The 22548-nt window shown below is 32.7% G+C and overlaps 1 protein-coding gene across 1 annotated transcript; it reads left to right on the forward strand.

Annotated features, from left to right (window-relative positions):
• The first annotated feature begins 117 nt into the window (after nt 1–117).
• Nucleotides 118–22537, forward strand: LOC111698770 (zinc finger protein 845). Its single transcript, XM_023469199.1, has 28 exons — nt 118–203; nt 1071–1219; nt 1485–1611; nt 2625–2853; nt 3584–3957; nt 5877–6005; nt 6850–6905; nt 8269–8347; nt 9051–9118; nt 9698–9820; nt 11486–11548; nt 12379–12496; nt 12952–13065; nt 13377–13444; nt 13789–13906; nt 14202–14452; nt 15217–15334; nt 15536–15678; nt 15972–16101; nt 17320–17408; nt 17654–17820; nt 18470–18620; nt 18888–18987; nt 19425–19517; nt 19649–19816; nt 20443–20516; nt 20880–20984; nt 22279–22537. The coding sequence occupies exons 1-28, from the start codon at nt 129–131 to the stop codon at nt 22463–22465; spliced, it is 3666 nt and encodes a 1221-aa protein (XP_023324967.1). The 5' UTR covers nt 118–128; the 3' UTR covers nt 22466–22537.
• The last annotated feature ends 11 nt before the right edge of the window (nt 22538–22548 follow it).

Consider the following 22548-nt stretch of genomic DNA (forward strand, 5'->3'; position numbering starts at 1 on the left):
TTTTATTAAATTATGAATATGTATATTACTCTCTATATTTGTTGTACATTATTATAAACCTCTGTGATATATCATATTTTATTTATAAATTATTTTATAAATCTTAGAAAACATAATTTCAGAATAAGATGCTTAGACTTCACAACTCTTATAACACAGAAGAGTTAAGTTGTTCTCTAAATCAGCTGTGGAAACAGGAACAGGTAAAGATGGTCTATGTTTTTAAGCATTTTTTAAAACTAAAAAATCTTTAGTATTACAGATGCCTTCCCAATTTTTTCCCTTTTTTTTTGATAATTTTCAACGGATTTTTACGATTGTTAATAATTTGCAAAGATATCTTTTCTGAATGTTGTTATCAAATTAGATTATCATATCAAATCTTATTCCGAGTTAATAGTGGAATAGTAGAAATAGACCACCCTGAATGTTGGCATCGACGTTTTAGATGAAATATTGTTTGTAATGTTTAGTTAAAAGAGACAAAAATGTTTGAAGACTTGTGATACAGAAAATGTTTTTACAGAACTTTTGAATTCAAGAGTTTCCCTTGGGATTGAACAATGAACATGTATATTCAGGGGAAACGCTGATTGGCGATAATTGCCTGGGGACCAGTATATCCCAAGCAGTTTCTTAAAAACAAAAGAATGGATTTATAAAAATTCGACCGTTGAATGAAACCCCTTGACAGCTAATTGCTTGCGCATACAAACCAAGGAAATATAAACTGCGGAAATACAATTTCTTGAAATATAAACTGAGCTGAAAACTTTAGAATGGTGGATATCGGGATTAAGGCTTAATCCACTCTTTTTCTTAATATCCAGATTAAATATGGCGTGTTCTCCTCTCATTTTTAATCTTCAGATTAATTAAGAGAGCAAGATTAAGGATATCACATTCTAAAGTTTTCAGCTCTGAGAAAATACAAACTGTGCAGGCGATACAAACTTCTAAAAATACAAATATTCCAAATTTAAACTTCTGGACCTAGGTACTGACCAATAAGATATGGGAATATGAACCTGTTAATGTTAAACCTTTTGGCTGATACTAATCTAATTTAGTTTACGGATTGCCGGATAAGTTGTCTGGATGGGAGTATAATGTCAAGTAAGATTGTCCTCGCCTCCCACAGCAGCATGCTGGAGGCCGTCCTTCAACCTGTGGAGGTCGGAGAGATTCTCCTTCTAGACTTTAGTCTGGAGGCTGTCAGGTTATAATATTAACAAAATTATTATTTAATTTTTTTGCAAATCCAGTAATAAAATATAATAAAATTATCGGTCAATTTTTTATTCTGCTTACACTGCAGTCAAACAAATAGTGAAGAGTCTGCGTAATTCTAAAAATTTGTTTTAGCCGAGACCTCTTTTAGATTAGTTCAATTCAGATTTCTAATAAAAGTTAGTTACCAATTTAAATTATGTTGATTTCTGATGAAAATTCGTGACCTAATTATTTAAAGTTAGTTTATTTAGATTTCTAATGGGTATATTACACGGAGAGCAGATCTGTAAACCGATCCAATGTTATGAAATACCCGAACTAATTCACGCACTGGGTATTCAAACTGATCTTACACATATTTTCCCACTAGAATCAGAGGTTAGTTTTTCAGATAATTCGAAGGAGTATTTTTGATGTGCCTTTGTGAACAATGTTTTCGACTTGATGTTCAGGGTTGCCCAGAAAGGATGGTACTGAAAAGACGACCCAAAACTCTTATAATATGACAATCTGAATGTTAGATTTGACCTTATTTACATAGCCTTCATAAGTTAAATGATCTTATGAATAGTTCGGTCAAGGCAAAAGCTTGTTTTTAAACGCAAGGGAAGCATGCATTGTTGTAAGAAAAAGGACTCAATAAAGTCAGTACAGTCGTCTCTGATTACCTAGATACTAGTTTGGTATAAATAAATATTCCCCCTTACCTGTATACACTTTATTTTCCCCAATATGTTTGACTTAAAAGCTTTTCTTTAAAGTTTTTATTCAATTTTGATGGAATTTATCATACCTAATATTTCCCGTTGTCGGGTGATTAAGTGATTTTATCGCCCTACAACAGGGCGAAAAAGTAACTTTTTCACCTTGTTATTAAAATTTCATATTTCATACATAATTTGTCTCATTGTAGGGTGATAAAGTTACTTAATCACCCTACAACAGGGTGATTAAGAAACTTTATCGACCTGCTTTTAAATAATTTGAGTAAAACTGAAAAGAACTGTATTTATGTTATTGAAATGGGTTTTATTTTGATCTTAAACAAACTAGAAAAATTAAAATTCCCGGCGAAAACTTTTCCGCACTTAATAAAACCCATTACAATGACGTAAAAAGATATTTTGTCACTGAATTTTAAACTTTTGGGATTTCCAGAGAGGCTGGGGGAGAAACGAATTTTTGGGTAAAATGAATAAGTTTGGAGGGATCAAGTATAGTTAGATGGAAAATATATACCCCTGCTATACTTTAGCTAAAAATATGACTCGCACTTTCTGATTCAGTCATAGTTTTCTGTTATTTTCTTTTTTCTTTCTCCACATTAAGGTTTTTGAATATTTTGTATTAAACGAAAGAAATCTAATTTAACAATAATCAAGCTTTTTTAGATTGAGGATTTAGAAAAACAGAACCTCAAGGATGATGAGGCAGACGAAGAAAAACCGGAGGTTATCGAGAAAATACAAGTTCTGAGAAGAGGTCGGAGAGGCCGGAAAGTTGCAGAAACCTGTGATATATCTCCTAAATCTAAAATTAGTTCCTTAAATGATGATTTGACCCAAACTATTGATGAATTTGTTCAGGATGTAGAAGAGGAAGAACAAATGGATAAACAAGGTGAACCAACTGATAACAACCCCCCCCCCCTCCCATCAACCAGAGGCGTAGTCAGGAGGGGGGGGGGCTATGGGGGCTCAGCCTGTGCACTTTTCAGCTTTTAGCGTCTCTCAATTTAATTTTCAGCGTCGGAACAATAGAAGTGCATAACTATTTAACCAATGTAACAGTACTTTGTAACCAAGTAGAAAGTATAAGTAAACTGTAGATAGGAAGCTCTGGTAAAGATATCTCATATCAGTCCTGTTTGGCATCTTAAGATCAATCAGTTGAAATCATGTTTTGACATCGACCATATTCTCCAATTAGGAATAAAATTTTAATAAGTTCTGTTGTTCATTAATCTGCTTATGTTTGTGAGACAACCCTAGTCTCTTTTGGAGCCTTAATAACTCTGGGTTATACTGATCAACTCTTGATGATCAACTGCAATAAAATCAACAAGGTTATAGATTGATGATGTACACTAATCCTTAACTAATTGTACAGGCCAGGATAAGAAAATGAAGAGGCAAAGCGTACCTCATAATCATTTTATTTAATCTTGACGCCTATATCAAACTAAAAAAAATTTCCTGAAAAGTGTCCTACCGTAACTAAAATAATTTTATCAAGATCTGCAAAAATACTAAAAAAAATAACTGAAATATGTTTCATTTAAAGATTCATAAATACTTGTGAGAAAACTCACCGGTAGGACTTTTTACTTATAATACTTTTCTTACCCCAGGTATGACACTAAAGAGAAAAAGATGCCAAAGTCCTAGTCCCTCCCAGAGAAAGAAAACAGGACGAAAACCTGCCAATGAGAAGGTCAAACTCCAGATGGGAGCTGAATATACAGGACGGTTTGTTGCACCGGAGGAACTTGAATCCCTCTGTTCTTCGTATATTAAGAAAAGTTTGTCTAGTCCAGATCCTAATCTCTCCTGTGATCTGTGTGGATATGTGAGAAGGGAAAGAGAAGTTTTGATTCAACACATAGCAGTTCAACACATGGATCTGCTTACTATTAAATGTAACATCTGTCCGCATCTAGGGAATGATGTGAACAAGATGGAGAGACATATGAACACTCATGGATTTACAAGAGAGAAAGATAAGGTTAGTTTAAAATTTTTTTTTTTGGTGAATTACTCTGTAGACCTTGCCCAGTTAGGGCCATATTTAGAATATCTGTGTAGAGTATTCAAATACAATACACATTTACTGATTCACTATTTTATCACTTATTTCATGTTAACAGTGTCTCCTACATAATATAGATTATTTGTTTTGAATGTCTTCAGATTTATAGAGTTTTTCCATCACTGGGCAAGTTGTTTCATATAATCACTTTCACTTGATTTCATTGGATGGAATAGTTTCTTATCCTTATACCTGGATATATTTCCAAAAGTCTCCTCCTACAGGGCCTCTACTCGGAGAACCAATACCTAAAAATATGTTGTTTTTTTATCCTGACAGGTGTAACTGGTCCATTTTATCAATGTGTCCTGAAGTTCTTAAAGTTCCAGAGATGTTTAATTTTCTCTGTCACAGATTAGGAGAATTAGTTTTCCGCATTATATGCATATAATAACTGGAAGATTATCCCACCCAAATGAAATACAGCTGTGTGAGGAACTTTTGACAACCTAATGCAATTTTCTTTTTTAAAACACTCGGCAGGCAAGACCCCCATGAGTCTTTTTATTTTGAGTAAGCATCCTATTCCAAATGTTCTCCTGGGCTATGTGGCTTGTTGTACATTCTCTACTTTGACCATTGCTGTTTAATATGAAGTATTGATGGTTGGACTTTTAGTATGGTTGATTTTGTAGGTGAACATTGATGCGACTACTGATCGAACTGATTTGAACTGTGATTGCTATCACCTTAGATCATTAGATATTCTCTAAGATATTCTTCTAATGGTGTTGCGGTTCTAACAGGAAAATGCATACCAGGTTCCTATCTTTATGAGATTGTTGTCTTCCCAAATGACCTGAAGTAACTGCATGAGGTGGAAGGTAAGGTGGATGCTGAAACTGTGAGCCTGAGTATAGTTGAATGCAGAGACCCATACTGTCTTGAAACTGTGAGCCTGAGTGTATCAATGCTGAGACACATACATTCATGAAACTGTGAGCCTGAGTGTATTAATGCAGAGACCCATACATTCATAAAACTGTGAGCCTGAGTGTATTAATGCAGAGACCCATACATTCATGAAACTGTGAGCCTGAGTGTATTAATGCAGAGACCCATACATTCATGAAGATAAAGCTGTATTTCCTGAAAATGTCTAGGTATATATTAAATTAAGAGAGAAGGCTGGACGGAAACTTTAATGTGAAGGTACATGTCATAATGGTCACCAGAGCTTAGTTTTGACCCCTCAAGAGTGGGTCATAACTTTAAAGGTGATCACCCTGGTAATAAGATCTGTTGGCCATCTGCCTTAGTATTTATTCTAGAAGTGAAATATAGAATCTCTCAAGAATTGATGTGAATAGCAGTTGTTTTCTAACATTTATAGAATTGAATATATTGTGGAAGACGATGTTTCGCGGCCTCCAAAACAGAGTTCCACAACTGGAGATGAACGCGGAATTATTCTGATTCTCGAGAGATCTATCTTGAGTTAGTTATGTAAAAGTTTACTGGATAAAGAAATATATATAGAAATACTTCTAACCTAGTTTTTATAGAATCCGTCCGTCCGTTCTCCATGGGGGTGGGAGGGGGGAGAATGGTTTTCAATGAATAAGGGGTAAAATTGAAAAATGGACTTTATTAAACAAGATTTCCCCCTTTTCTTTAACTATTTTTTTGACCAAAAATTCATTTTCTCTCCTCCTAAAATAATTATTCTTAATGTCAGAGATAAAACTATAAACAATTGCGCTCCATGCAACTTACTGGAAAAAAATATTAGTACTTGTGGTTTATGAAAATGTATGCTCTTTTCTATTTCTGAAGAGGGAAGGATGGGAAGGGGGGGCGGAACTAGGTTTGTTTTTAAATCTATATCTGGATAGGTGGGTGAGTATCAGTTGTTGAGCAGGGAAGAGAGTAGCCTGGAGATCCTGGAGGAACGGTTCCAACAGTTCCAATGTGAGTTCTGCAGGAGGGTACTCAAGAGTAGAGAGGATGCCAAGGGACACCAGGTAAATCAAAATCAAATTCAAAATATTCTAATCTATTACACTCAAGGCATTTAATTGACCTAAAAAATCCGTATCAACCTTTTTTGTATTCAGTTATAGAACGAGTACTGACCCTTTAGCGATTAAAACAGCCATAACATAACAGTTAGATTTAAAAAAGATCCATAAGAGATTAAAATTAGATTTCACAACTGTTCTAAAATAATGACGATAGTAAGAATAAAATAATGCTAGTGTGAGGGAAACGGGTTTATTTTGAATTTCATTAAGGATTAAGGGTGGAACTCTTTTTCTTAATCTCCAGATTAAATAATGCTTGTTCTTTTATTAATCTTCAGATGAATTAAACGATCTGAGCAGGAAACTTTAGAATGGGATATCCTTAATCCTGATCGGTTAATTAATCTGGAGATTAATAACAACAGGAGAACAAGCATTATTTAATCTGGAGATTAAGAAAAAGATGAGATCAAGCATTATTCTCGATATCCACCATTCTAAAGTTTTCAGCTCAGATCACTCTTGCACCGTTCGGAAATTTTCTTACTGGCAGAAGAAGGATTGTAACTATTTCTTCTCACTTTCAAATACATTTAGTACGTAACTTTTTGTGAAGATTAATCACTAGAGCATTTGAACAGCATTTATTCCTTATTGGCAATCCCATTTTTGGAGGTTTAAATTAGGCAATTTTTGCTACATGTTGATATTAAACTAATTATTGTCCCAGGGTTAATGTATTTAAGTCATGGCCAACAAATAGGAAAAATATTCAAATAAAAATTGTTTGAAATTAAATTACTTGGGGGACAAAAAAATAAATAAAAAATAACATTTTATTTAGGAACAGTGTGGGGGAGGGAAAACAAATATTTGGTATTCATTAATCAGCAACAATAGGTATATTTTTATATATTCAGCATTTATTTATATTCATTAATCAGCAACAATAGGTATATTTTTATATATTCAGCATTTATTTATATTATTTTGTATTTATTTATAACAACAATAGTTAGTTTATAGCCAAATACTCAACATTTATTGATAATTGGCAAAAAAAGGTAAAAACTTATTTTTAAATAGTCACCATCCTAGCTGCAATGTATGTTTCCCACATTATTTAAAGTCCTCAAAATTACATTAACATTTGTGCGTCCTCTTCTGCAGCAGAATGTTAATAAATACTTTTAAATAATGGACATATGGACTCTATGGACTGTCCTATTTCTAGGATGGACATTGAACATCCCCAACAATATCTTATTTAAGAATTAATGAATTGTTTTTATAAATATTTATTCACACACAAAGATATACATTATACAATATACATACATTTATTTAATATAGTCACTTCAATTTTAATGTGTGGGTGTAGGACGTCCCTAAAAGCATGATTTGATTTGATTTGATTTGACATATATATATTTTAATGGTGTAGTTTAAATTTGTTTATGTATCTATACATATAAAGTTGTAAACTCTGTTTGTTTGTCCGATCATGAACCCGTGGACCAATTTGCCTCAAATTTTAATTAGGGTACTCGGGAGACCCACTGAAATGTTCTTAGCTTGGTTTTGATATTCTAAGTTGAGAAGGTCGACTTCAACAGCAAAAATTTAGTTTTCCGGTAAAATCGATTAAGTGCGGGTAATCGGCGGGGGTAATTTTTAGTAACGTGGGCAGCGCTGGGTTCCCAAGCTTGTTTCGAATATATAGTTTTACAAAAGAAAAAATGTGCAAAATGATGCAAAAATAGGCGACATTGATAATTTTTATCATTTCAGTTATTAAGTTATTTTCGAATCCTTCATTCTTATTTAAAAGTTCTTGTAAAATCCGAGTTTTCCATGCATGCTCCAATGGAATATCAAAATTGTTTCTTAACTAACATTTTACTAAGATCAGATAGATTTACAAAACAATCATTTGCAATGGAAAATAAATTTCTGCCAAGAACTGAGCTTTGGTCATTTTTACATAAATTAGTACTCCTTCTTTGAAGGTAAACACTATACGAAAGAATACAGTAAGAACCAGAGAACTCTTGAATTGGAAGACGACTTTTAGACTAAGTTCTGACTTACAATAGTTAAATGAACATGCAATTGTTCAGTGGAAAGAGACCCATTTCACTTAATAGGTAATTTAAATACTATTTCTTTGTAAAAATATCTAATACACTCAAGGTTTGCTTTAATGTCGTCTTCCTATTCCACAGTTTTCTGGTTTTCACTTTATAATAATGCTTAATGCCAGGTTCAAGTGTAAAATGTGCGAGGAGGTGTTTACTCACAAGACAGGGTTAAAATCTCATCTTTCCTACACACATAATCAGGTACTTGTCCCCCCCCCCACCCCTGGAAAATATTGTAAGCCCAGGGGTCCATATAATTCCATCTGATCAATCCCAAATGTTGATTGATTGATATTAGGGGCAGAAATAAACCATGTTGTTATTGTAAACAATTGGAAGTATAAAGTCAAGTTTTAGAAAAAATTCCATACTGCAGTATGTTTATATGTTTATTTTTCTGTATATCATAATTTATCTCTTATATTAAATACTAATATTTACATGTTTAACACCCCAAATGCAGTACACATTTCTAAAGTGTAGTACACGTACACAAAAACTTGTCAAAGTTCACAATGACATGTAAAGTGGTACTTTCATGCCCCTAAATGTACTTTCAACCTCGATCCCATTTGGCATCAGAAATGGAATTATATGGACCCCTGTAAACCGCTCCTGTATTAAATATTCAAAGTGAGGAGACCTTTTAACATAATTTAATTTTATAAATCAAAGGAATCTTTTTGAACACCTTATGATATAATATTATAAACCTTATGCTATAAAATTATAAACCTTATGCTATAAAATTATAAACCTTATGCTATAAAATTATGAACCTTATGCTATAAAATTATAAACCTTTTGCTATAAAATTATAAACCTAATGCTATAAAATTATAAACCTTATGCTATAAAATTATAAACCTTATGCTATAAAATTATAAACCTTATGTTTTTGCAGACTCTACCGTTCGTTTGTCAGGATTGTGGGGACTCATTTATCACTAGTTCAATGATGGAGTTCCACAGGTTTTTGTTTTCTTGTTTTAGGATATTTTCATGTCATTCCATCCTTGAATTAATCAATAAATATTCAAATATTTAATCAGTAAGTATTAAAACATACACTTGAAAATGATACTCATTCATTTATTTGAGTCAGTTCATTTAAACATTTTTAGTAAAATCAAATGGTTTCAATTGCAATTTTCATTTTAATTAATAAATTAAAGTTTTAAAATCTGAGACCTTAGCTCCAATTGTCCGATTGTGCAGTAAAGATAATGAATAATAAATAAATAAATATTGGAGTTGGATAAATATATTTAGCAAAACTCTAAGACATTCATCTCTTTTCAAATAGAATTAATCAAATAGAATTTTCAAATCTTAAATCTTTGCTCCAATTGTGCATTATATTGTGTAAGTGTAAATTTAAGTTACCCTCCATGCAAAGATGTCAACGCCCGCTTCACAGCGGTATCCTTAATACCATAATCTAATCTAAAAGTGGAAGATACCGCCGTTTTCTCAAAATGTGTCTTAATTCTGATAATTTATCTAATACGCTTCCAGACCAGTTAAACATAATGCACATTTTCTGGATAGGCGAAACAGTCATAAACGTCGGCAGAAGGAGACGAAGACTCTGATTGGAAATTATCATCTCAAAGACTACATGACTTATCTTCCAAAGGAAGATGCTGAACCCATCCTGCAATCCTACTTTAGGTCGGTCTGTGTTATTTAATCTTTGAAGCGGGTGACCGGTAATGTATGGTAGTTGAACTGAGAATGTTGAATTGTGGAGAAATTTTTTAGGAATCATTTGAGACCTGTGAGTGGTTTTTACTGTGCATATTTGTTCAACAAGAACTCAAATTCAATCTTTAAAATCCTCAGATTGTTAATTTTTGAGGAATGATTTTGAAAAAAATTATATTTATAAAAATGTTGTAAAAATTCTACAGTTAACTAATTAGTTGTTCAGGAACATGTTGAGAAAATAAAAATCCTCAGAGTTTTCAGACCCTGATAAGTGCAGTGAATTTTTTTTTCACCTTCAATCAGTTAAGTCAGACATTCCTGGCAAAACTGAATACTGCAGATTAGGAAAAAAGAAGATACAATTCACAGAACAAATTCACTGCTCTTTTTAAAATTTTGTTTAAAATTTTCAATTTAAAAATAAATTGTTAAAAAATGAATGAAAAAAGAAATAATTGATTCTAACATTGATTTATTGAGAAAATTTCAATTTCAATTTCAATTTCATATAATTAGTTTACTGTAGATTTTTTAAAAAACATTTTGTGTCATCGTTATTTAATAATGTAAAAAATCGATTCTCAAAACGTAACCACCCAAATTGATGATTTTGATCGTCGACTTTGCACTCAAACTCCGTAAATATACATTATTAAAATGTTTTATGTGTCTCCAATTAACCCTAAAAAATTTCTCGACAACACTACATTCTTGGTTCAACTACCATACATTGCCGGTCACTCCCTATTAAAAATTTGGATTTTTTGGGACACGTTTTTTTTTTTGAGGTTCCATTTCAAAATTTCAAAGAGAGTCTGTTATCAGATTCCTTACCAATTTTTGTGTTTTTTTATTCTTTACGTCAATTTAATTGGGTATAGTAGGTAATGAAGTCGCACAAATTTAACCCTGAACTTCAAAGAATGATGATTAATATCATTATTGCTATTGTTTTAAAGAGAGTGTTCGCGGAAAATTAAAGGGTATAAGTTTACGGCAAAAAATGAGCGCTTTTGGTCGTTACTAATTATTCTTTTATCTGTTGCGTCTAAAAGGAGAAAATTGTTAAAAACGCCTCATGCTGGAGAACGTAGCATCTGTACAAATTCAGAAAGTTGCAACATTCAACTCGGAGCGTATTTGATTCCAAACAAATCATTCAGATATTGCAAGCAATAGTAATCGATTACTTTTCGGCGCATTCGTAAATAGTTAATATTTCATAATATTTTTGATCTTGTTTTTTTAATATCAACTAAATAAGAATGCTTCGAAAAGTTATCGATGATTATTGGTAATATCTGAATGATTTGTTTGGAGTTAAATTGATTTTTTTGCGATCCGAGTTGAATTTTGCAACTTTCTGAATTTGTATGAACGCTACGTTCTTTGGTATGAATCGTTTTAACAATTTTCTCCTTATAGACGCAAGAGATAAAAGTAAGATTAGTAGCGATCAAAAGCGCTTATTTTTCGCCGTAAGCCTATACCCCCTTTTATTTTTCGTGAACACTCCCTTTAATATGATTAAAACTGAAATAAAATCTGTGAGTTTTACAAGAATATGTGTTATCCAAGGAATCCCTTGCATTTTCACAATGTCCTTTAAATTTTTTTATTAAAATTAAGGGTTGGGGCTGATGGCCTAGTCTGCAGAATTTGTGATAAAGTATATTCCGAAGATAGCATCAGGTGAGAAAGTTATTTTATATTGTACTACTACTTTAAAGCACTCTAAGTGTAAGGAAAAAAAGTTTTGATATTCTAAAAGTTAGACTGACTGCATATAATGATAAAAAATGTTAAAATTAATTGATTTAATAAAAAATAATAATTGTATTTTTTTAAATGGAGGATCAGGAGTGGGATACCATTTATTATGCTGATCCCAAGTAAAATCAAGAAGCAAAACATTATCCCAGACATTTTGAACTTTGCACTTTGTTATAAATTTAAGACTTACTTCAGCTTTGATTTAGTTTCGTTCTCTCAGATCTGGAATGTGGAAGTGGCTCAGTTACATTTCATATAATTACACTTGCTATAATTATATTTGATATAAATACAGTTCATATAATGTTACATTTCCTATAAAGTTATACTTCCTACAATAATATTTGCTAAAATTTACATTTCCAAATTCTAAATTGATTTTACATTTATGTATCCACAGTACTAGGGCCCCCTTGCCTGTTCTAGTCGCGGCGCTTGGTCCAGAAATCGTCTTAACCCGACTTGACCCAACATTAGGAGACAGCACATTATTTAACATTTAACCGGCCACAGCTCTCAGCCCCCTAGCTGCAGCACTCGGCCCAGAAATTGTCTTAACCTAACCTAACCCAACATAATGTGTAATTAGGAAATGTAACTTTATTGGATTTGGAAATATACTATAGCAAGTGTAACTATTGAAGTGTAATTATATCAAATGTAATTAAAGTAAGTGTAAATATATGAAGTGTAATTTTATGAGATGTAACTGAGCCGTTTCTTTTGGGTGTTAATTGTTCACTGTTCAGGTCCCACCTACTGCATTCCCATCTGAAGTTGGCATTGTACAACTGTGAACTGTGCAGCATTAAGTTAAAGGATGAAATAGAATACCAGAATCATATTCAGACAGAGCACAATGTTCAGGAACACCTTGATAAAATTCTTTTAATCATTTTTTACTTACCGTACATGATTTTTAATTATTTGATAACTTGAAGTAAAGTCAAATTATTATTATTATTATAAAGATTTATTCACACACAAAGATATAAATACATATATGAATGGTGTAGTTTAAATTTGTTTAAATAAATTTTTTTTGAAAATACAGGTTTCCAAAAGAAAAGAGAAAAAATATGTAAAATTATGCACAAATAGAAAACATTGATTTTTACTCACTACATAACATATTTATCATTTCAGTTATTACATAATCATCGAATCCTTCAACATATAAATTATTCATTCTTGTATTTAAAAGTTCTTGTAAAATTAATCTTGATAATACTGTTATTCATAAATTCTGTAAAATTTGTGTTTGGTCAAACACCAGTGCTTTAAACTAAAAATAGTTTTGAAGATTTATCGTTGTTGACTAGGAGATCAAGACTGTTGAACTACCAGCTGTCAGCTCGGATACAGAGTTTCTGTTTGTTCACGAGGACGGAGATGCCGCGGATTCAGAAACTAACGTGGCATTCGTCATTCATCAGGTAATTTTTTTATCAAGTCATCTTTACCTTTGTCCTCTATACTTCAAATTTATTTTGTATTATATTAAGAATAGGCTTTTTTATGATTAAATAATTAATTTTCTTACTTTAAATTTCTATCCCTGGTCAGTATACTACAAAATCGAATCGTTTACTGTAATAGTGATATAATACAGAGGTAAAGTGGTCGCTGAATTTTCCAATGAATTAACAGGTTCTGAAATTATATTTTATCACCATTTTAGTAACGGACACCGTATTTATATACTGGCCACCATATAAAAAGATTGTATTTTAATTATTTGATTCAGACAGGAGAAAGCCCTTCAAAAATACAACTTGAGCCTGCAACAAACTGCCATCAAGTCTTTAATATAAGGTAAGATAATTCAAACCGTTAAGCATTTTTTGATAAATGTTTCTTTTGACTTACGCATAACTGCATACTGAACTTCTAACCTACTCACGTGTGGTTTTACTGCTGCTTGTTGGACAAGAGGTCGTAGCGCCCGCCATTCCTATATAGGCCTCCTAGTCGCAGTGCTCGGCTCAACAATTGTCTTAATCGTACCTAACCCTCAAATTGTACAAAAAGAACAGCTGTCGTTGGTCGGATTTTGCATTGATGGGAAAGTTAGTATGTCTGAAGTACAGTAGAGGGGATGTTGCGTACAGATGATGTAACATTGACAAAATTTTGAGATAACCAATTATAATTTGAAGGACTGACACTGTATCCAGTCTAAAGGGATGGTACTGCAGCCTAGAAAAAAGTGAAGAAGTTTTAAAAGAGAATATTCTAAAACCCGGCAGACAACTAGTTTGTAAACTATGCAATAAGGAAAGAAAACTTTTAAGATAAAGATCCTAAAACATCCTAAAATAAAAATCGACTGTAAATATATTTCTTTACAAATTTTTTCCACTCCTCTAAAAAGCAATTTATCCGCGTAATATTTTTTTGGAACTGAGGTGTTTTATGCTTTTTGTCTTTAAGAGACAAAATTGATTTTTTTGAGTTTATTGATAAAAGCTAAAAAAAGTTTTTATTTTTTTACATAACGGGGGGTTGTTAAAATATACCTTAGATTAAAATTCGGGATCTTTATGAAAAAGTGTTTTTTTTTTAACACCAGGAATGGAGCAGTAAAAATTTTAACCTAGCCAGGGAACACATTTTTGACCATTTCAACCTGTATTTGTACAAATGTGACATTTGTGATACACTGTTCAAGAAAGAAGAGCACTTGACAAATCACAGGAAAACCCACAGAGCAGAAGAGGAGGAGGAGGGGGATGAGAAACCATTTGGAGACTTTCACCAGCTCTCCCAGCCTGTTTATATTCCTTGGAAACAGGCTAAGCCTCTCATAGATGCCTACTTCAGGTGAATATGTAAATAAAGTCAGTAACTACTAGGAGTCTAGCAATACAAGAGTATATTATTTAGGAAGGATGAGGAAGGAAGGTGTTGGTGTAAGCTGTGTAACTACTAGGAGTCTAGTAATAAAAGAGTATATTATATAGGAAGGATGAGGAAGGAAGGTAGGTGTAGGCTATGTAACTACTAGGAGTCTAGCAATACAGAGTGTATTATTTAGGAAGGATGAGGAAGGAAGGTGCTGGTGTAGGCTATGTAACTACTAGGGGTCTAGTATTACAAGAGTATATTATATAGGAAGGATGAGGAAGGAAGGTGCTGGTGTAGGCTATGTAACTACTAGGGGTCTAGTATTACAAGAGTATATTATATAGGAAGGATGAGGAAGAGAAAGGTAGGTGAAGGCTATGTAAGTACTAGGGGTCTAGTATTCCAAGAGTATATTATATAGGAAAGATGAGGAAGGAAGGTGCTGGTGCCGGCTGTGTAACTAATAGGGGTCTAGTATTACAAGAGTATATTATATAGGAAGGATGAGGAAGGTAGGTGCTGGTGCCGGCTGTGTAACTACTCGAATAAAGAATCCAGGATTACAGGAATATATTATATAGGAAGGATGAGGAAGGAAGGTGCTGGTGTAAGCTATGTAACTACTAGGGGTCTAGTAATTCAAGAGTATATTATATGGGAAAGATGAGGAAGGAAGGAAGGACGGTAGGTGTGGCTATGTAACTACTAGGAGTCTAGTATTACAAGAGTATATTATATAGGAAGGATGAGGAAGGAAGGTGCTGGTGCCGGCTGTGTAACTACTCGAATAAGGAATCCAGGATTACAAGAGTACATCTTCTCACACATCATCTTAAAATGAATATTTATCAATGCCAGGTATTCTCTTCGAACTAACATTTTATCGCCTCTCTCTGCCAAACAATCACTATTCTCTTTTACCCTTATAAGAATCAAAAGATTCAGTTTAACTGTTCAACAACAAATTTATTTGTAAGACTTGCTTGCGTGGATTTAGAAAAATCTCTCTCTTGCGTTTTTTGGCACCATACACAGTTTTTTGAAGGATATGTTATTTAGGAGTGTCTAGAAGAGTTCAAGATTGAACAGAATATCAGGAAACATCTGAAGGATGAACATGATCTAGAGTTTGAAGGTCTAGAGAAGCTGGAAGATCCCGAGTATGAGAACTCTGAAACTGAGATCGATACTGAAGATATCAGGAAGGATTGCGTTTCATAAAAAATATGATTAATCTCGAACTTCTGTGATCAAATTTATTTATTACGTATTTGAAGTACGTAGACTAAGTTTAACTGCATTTCCCTTTAAAATAAATCGGTTTTAATTGGTTTAACTTAGACTGCGTAGTTCAACTACAATTCTCGCTATTTATAATTTGTCCCTGAGTACAGCAATAAACATTAACTTTTACTAAGAGGAAAAAACTAATATTAAATTAACTTCCCGGTAAAACGGTTATAAATACCTGACTTGTATAAAACGACTCCTTTAGAACGGTTGATATAAAGGACCTGCAGGGTAAGAAGATATCAGTGGCCCAGGGGCGAATCCTTCGTAAACTTCATATCTCAAGAAATATTACGGAACGAGTATTTGAGTGCCAGCTTTGCGGAGAACGAAAGGAAACTTTACGGTCATTTTGAAAATGTTTTGAATCTTCTATTAAAATTAAATCAAGTTATATATTTAGCCATAAATTATATAATATTTGTAAACATTGATATGTATAATTACAGCCGTTGATTACAGTTTATGGGAGGGTGACGGAACTAGCCGAAGCTGTTTTCAGACGGTCTCCCGTACAGACAGTCCTCATAAAAAAATGTATCTTGAAAATGTTCACAAAATTAGATTTAGAAAGGTTGAAGCTCCTGACTAAGAGAGGGTAGGGTTTCTCTAAGTAGTCTGGTGGCTGAAAATTAGCATTTAAAATAAAAGCTATGATTCCTGGATGAAAAGATCCGCAGGCTGGTCAAGCGAGAAACAAAGCAATAATTGGGAATTAAGTATTTGAGCAACTGAAACAATAAAGTTTTTCACATCTAAAGGTCGAACATTTATCAAGCAAGAATTTATTAACACTAAGTTTAACCCAAGCTTACTCTCAATTTGTTTTATATCGGGCTTAAAATTATTCCAAAACAAAATAAATCTAAAAAAGAAAATTTGTTAAAGAAATCATTAAGGACCCTTGGTAGAAAAAAAATCATTAGCATGTTTAAGTGGATAAGGGTAATCCGTTAGGGCTGAATTTTTTAGAACAAAACACCCGTCGTAATTAACAGTAGAATATTGCTGATCTATAAAATGCATAATTAATAATTGCTGTTGAATTATTAGGTCAGGAAGAGGAAAAATATCTAATGAGGGAAGGTTGAGAGTGAGAATTGTACAGATTAAGCTGTAAAATTATGTAATAAACAACATGTTTTCGATAAGATTTGAAGACAGTTTAAAATCCTATTAAGTTCCTGTCCTTAGTTTTGTATAAATTCACAAAAAGTATTTGTTTACAAATGCAGTACGAATTGTTTTCAGATGTACACAATAGCATGACGTCCAATGACGCCTTGTCTATACTTTAGATCAAAGATGACATCATGTCAGCAAATTATGAAATTCCGTGCTTTTCTATAGTAGTTACTCAATTATATTACTGCTACTGAGCCTTTTATCATCAAACCTGGCACTAAATTCAATTATTATTAGAAAGAAGTATTTGAATCACACAGACTAAGCATGAAGTATTTATCAGGTCCAGGTGCACAGATTCAACTTTGTCTGCGTAGTTCAACTACTTCTGAAATTTCGTCCCTGATTGACCGTAAAGCTATGTTAAGGAGAGTTTATCCAATTGTTCTGATCACGTGATGTCTGCTCATCTAAACGTCTTTATCTACAGATGTTCAGTCTGTTCTAAACTAATAAGGAAATCTTCATTCGTCCGGGTATTCTCGCGGTTGTGTTTATTATCCATGATTAATGTCAAATTGTGGAAAAACACTTGTAGATAAAGTTTTAACGTTCATAGAATTTTGCGTTGTCTTTTATTATTAATAACAAGAAAAAAAAGTTTATCCACAACTTAAGAAATCCCCAACTCAACATTTTAACTTGTGCTTTTAATAATTGTAAAATGAAATTAAACCTCTTAATGTAATGCTGATTGTTCAGAAACTGGAGTATATACTCTAGACACAGAGCTAGTCACGACCGTCCCAGCCGGAAAGCTGGGATTCGGCGCAGTCAGCTGCATAGAGCCGATCAGTCTGACAGCGGTCAACCCGGGGATCTGCAGATCAAGACAGAATATCATTTACTGGAGCAAGATCTTTTTGTAGGTAATTGAACTTTTTATTTTACGATCTATATATAAGTATTTCTTTTCTCTGTAAAACAAACAAGTTTTTAAGTTTTTGTATAACCTGACCTCTACTTTGCCATTTGACCTTTTTTTCTAGTTTTTTTTCATCCTTTCCTTGTTTATTACAGTTGTTTCCTTTGCTTTTTTTCTTTAATATTCTTGTAAAACTTAAAAACTTTTGTATACAGATTTTAGATAAGATTATGTATGTCCAATGTCCATCATCAAAGTCTTTGAGACAAATTTCATTTTCCAATCCCTATATCTTTGTAACCAAATGTCGTAGACCTTAGATATTTAAAACTAGGTCAACTAACTCAGGTTTAATATGTGAAAGGTTTACACCATCAGGTTGCAAAGATATAGTGATAAGACTTCGAGCATTTGAGTTTCCTTTCCATTTTTTGAACTTTAATGAAAGCGAAGATTTAGATTTAAAAAACATTTTTAGATCTTAACAATAGTTTCCCTAACCTGCTCTGCCAACCGAGTCATTTTATTTTCATTTTTCAATGTAAATATTTCCCCCGAATTATTGCTATTTTTAGGAGTTTGTCTTATACTATATAATACAGACAAAAATATTAAATCCTAAAACAATTAAATAAAATATATTTCTATCCTAGGATATGAAGAGGGTATGAAGATAGTTTACGAGTATATAGAGCACATTGGAAACAAGAATTATAAATGTAAAATGTGTGAATTCACCAGTCTCAGTCAGGGGGTAGAGACTCATGTCTTCTCGAAGCATCTTCCGAAGCTTTATCTTTTCAAGTAAACAAGTTTTTTAATAAAAGTTTTCTATTTTTTTTTCAATATGAGCCTTACATTTTCGAAGTAAAAAGATTTTAAACTTTATAACAAAAAGTGGTATTTATTCCCCCCCCCCCCACTTAACAATAAGCTTATTTAAATTCCTTAATATTTGGGAGGAAAATTCACTTAAAGTGGGTAGGGGAAAATTTACTTCAGAAGGGGGGGGGGAGATGATTTTAAAAAAATCTTCATTCATGTTCGTATGATCTGAACATGGTGCTCTAGATGTGATGTGTGTGCAAAAATGTTCCGATATTCTAAATCAATGTTCAAGAATCACATGGAGCTCCACACTTCAGGGAAACTGCCCTGTCCAATATGCCAGGTATGAAACATCACTGATAGTTGATAGTAGATGGTTGTTTGGTTGTTGGTTAGTTAAATGGTCGGTTGGTCACTTGCCATTTGGTTGGTTGGGTTAATAGGTTATTGGTTGTTCAGTTCGGTGATTAAAGTTTTGGTTGTTTGGGTTAATAGGTTATTAGTTGTTCAGTTAGGTGACTATAGTTTTGGTTGGTTGAGTTAATAGGTTATTGGTTGTTCAGTTCGGTGGTTAAAGTTTTGGTTGTTTGGGTTAATAGGTTATAGGTTGTCTAGTTTGGTGGTTAAAGTATTGTTTGGTTGAGTTAATAAGTTATTGGTTGTTCAGTTTGGTGATTAAAGTTTTTGTTGGTTCGTTAAAAGCTGGTTTGGTCCATCAAATAGTTCGATGGTAAAATTGTGACTTGATTTTTTTCCTTTCTGTATATTTTTTGTAAATAGGAGATGAATTTAAACCCCGAGAAAAGGTTCACGAAGGAGAGCTTGGCCGCCCACAACAAGAGGTTCCATAAGGAGGGGGAGTACATCTGCAAGGTATGTTAAGGATTAGTTATCATTTGTTTTTTTATTTACCAAGAAAATGAATATTGAATTTTTTTAGTTTATTTTTCTGTTGTTTTTTGCGTGTTCTTTTTTTTTATCTGAAAATAAACTTTTTTGATTAGGTTGAGACTTGTTCTGGTAAGTTTGAAAGTCCTGCGCATCTCCGGGTACACGAGAGAACTGAGCACTTCCTGGGTTTACCCCAGAGAAATTTCCAGTATATGTGCCAGATCTGCAACCATACTTTTAGGAAGAGTTCACAAATGGAATCCCACTTAAAAAGCTGTCAGGTTGGTACATTCATTTTATTTCTTAAACAGACAGTAGACACCAGGGCTCAATATTTTTGAAAATAAAAAGTTATGACATACGGGGATCCCAACAAAGGACGAGACTTAAATTACTACCTATAACGTTAAAAATTTACTGTATTTTGTTTTCTACTTGCATAATGCAAATAGTTTGTATATCATGCTCTACGTGATTTGGCAAAGCAGTTTACAGTTGAGAGGGACAAAATATCAAGAAAATTCCGTGCAGTCTTCTTCAAGTCTCATTCGTTGTGCGTAACCCTGTAAATTATGGTTCTTTCGCGTTCAAATTGCGGCGTGTTAAGTGGTTTTACCTTTCAACAAGCAATATTTGTTTTATTTTTAAGTGATTTATGCAAGCCCAAGCCAGCTCTATATCCTCTAATACATCTTTTTTAATACAATAATAGAGCTCGTTAACTTCATATAAATCATTTAACCTATTTATGTTAGAACAATCAGTTAAAAAATAATCCTAACTTCTAATTGGTCAAAGTTACAAATTTCAAGACCTTGTATTGGTCGAATCCATAAACTTAGGCCTGATTCGTCAATTGTCATAGAAGGTATTAAGATTAAAAAACTGTAATATTTGCAATGATCAGGCTGGGCGGAGTAGAACGTTATTCAGACAACGGATAGCAGATTCACTTACCTGGGAAGGAAACGGTGTTTATAGGTCAGTATTTATAAATGAAAAACTAGAGGTAAGAACTTTTGAAATACCTCCTTTATTATTATGATTTGCTAGGCTGCAGAGTTAAATCAATGTCGAAAATAGCTCAAGTGCGTTTCCGAGTTCTTGCAATGGACAGGAGCAAATCTTTTTAGCTTCTAATTGATCGATGTTTTGAGCATTTTTAGAGATATCAAAAAGAAATCAATATAATCCATTGGACCACGGAAGATATTAATCAGTGCTTTCCGAAAAAAAAAAATAATAATAAAGTTCTCACCGTAGTTGGATAAAAATATCTGATAAAAATTTAATTTTGCGAATGATTATAAACCTATCTAACCTTCCTCAATCAATATTATTTAGTTGCAATATGTGTGGAGAAAAGTTTGAGCCCCCTCGTCCCTCTGCCAGTAGTCTACCTAATGCCCGGAAACACGTGGTTCTTGTTCATAAGAAAACTCATCTCAGGTACTTTAATGTTTTTTTTACTCAGAAGTGCTGTCAACAAATCTGCACATACTTATATTTTAACATTGAGATCCATAAAACTTTGTAATTCTCGTTGTCTTAAAGGGAGTGACCGGCTATGTATGGTAGTTGAACCGAGATTGCAGTACTATTGAGAAATGTGATAGGATTCATTTGAGACCTATCAGACGTTTTTCCGGTGCATATTTGTTCAGCAAGAGTGCAGGTTCAATATTTAAAATCCTCATAGATTGTCGAGGGATGATTTTGAGAATTGGTTTTTTTTAAATTATTTAAAAACGACGAAGAAAAATGTAACAAAAATTCTACAGTTAACTAATTTTATGTTTAGGAACATATTTTCTTTAGAAATTTGCTAATAAATCAATGTTTGAATCAATTGTTTCTTTTTCATCTATATATTGATTTTCTTTTTCTTTATGAATGTGTTTGCAGATTTATTAAAATTCTTCAAATGTCGTATTTTCATTAAAAATTCTAGGAAATCTACAGAAACTGGGTTTGAACATTGAGATATTACAGAAACCAATAAATGAATACGATTACTTATTTTCGATGAAAAGAGTTAATTTTTATTTTCTCTACCTGTTCCTAAACAACTAATTAGTTTATTGTAGAATTTTTTTTTACATTTTTCGTGGTAGTTATTACATAATTAAAATAAACCCGATTTTCAAAATCATCCCTCCCAAATAAACAATCAATCCATGAGAATTTTAGATATTGAATTTGCGCTCTTGCTGAACAAATTTGCACCGTAAAAACTTCTGATAGGTCTCAAATAAATCCTAAACAATTTCTCAAAAATACTGCAATCTCAGTTCAACTACCATACATTGCCGGTGACTCCCTTTAATTTTACCTTATACTAAGGAAGATCGCAAAAGAATTTTTAATTTGCAATACCAATACTTCATTTCTTTGCTCCTCAGCATAATCCTTGAATCGTGGATTAAGCCATCTTTAACAGATTACTTTATAAATATGTGTTCAGTCATTTAAATAATCCAAGAAGTGCCTTATTAATATATTCTTTACTTGAATGCCACACAAAGAAAACCCTCTATACAAGGCATTGATTTGTAAAATTATAGCAAAGAGAAATTAAATTTGTACCAATAACAGAGATAAAAATATTAAAAATACGTAATTTTTTTCCTAAGCAATCTGGAAACAAAATAAACGTCAAATGTCAAGCTTTTTAAAATTGGAATTTTGTACTTTGAAAATAAAAGTTTTTGTTGAGGAATTTTTTTCATATTTTCATTTATAGAAAAACGAAGATGTCTTGGACGCAAGGTGTAGAGGGACTAAACCCGGAGAAGAAAGCGTCCAGGAGGAGAAGGAACATGAACCTGGAGAACACGGAGAATGAGGAGAAGAACTTAGATGAACCGACCTACATCATTCCTGAACAAATACCAAGTTATCAGGAAGTGGTAATTCAATCACAACCTTAACCAATAAAGTCTTCCATCCAATCCTAATTTAATTTATTCATGCAAAAATTAGTTAATTTTTTCCATAATTATGTTTCAGAAAA

This window comes from Eurytemora carolleeae, unplaced genomic scaffold (assembly GCF_000591075.1).
Source record: "Eurytemora carolleeae unplaced genomic scaffold, Eaff_2.0 scaffold109, whole genome shotgun sequence".
Taxonomy (NCBI): Eukaryota; Metazoa; Arthropoda; class Copepoda; order Calanoida; family Temoridae; genus Eurytemora; species Eurytemora carolleeae.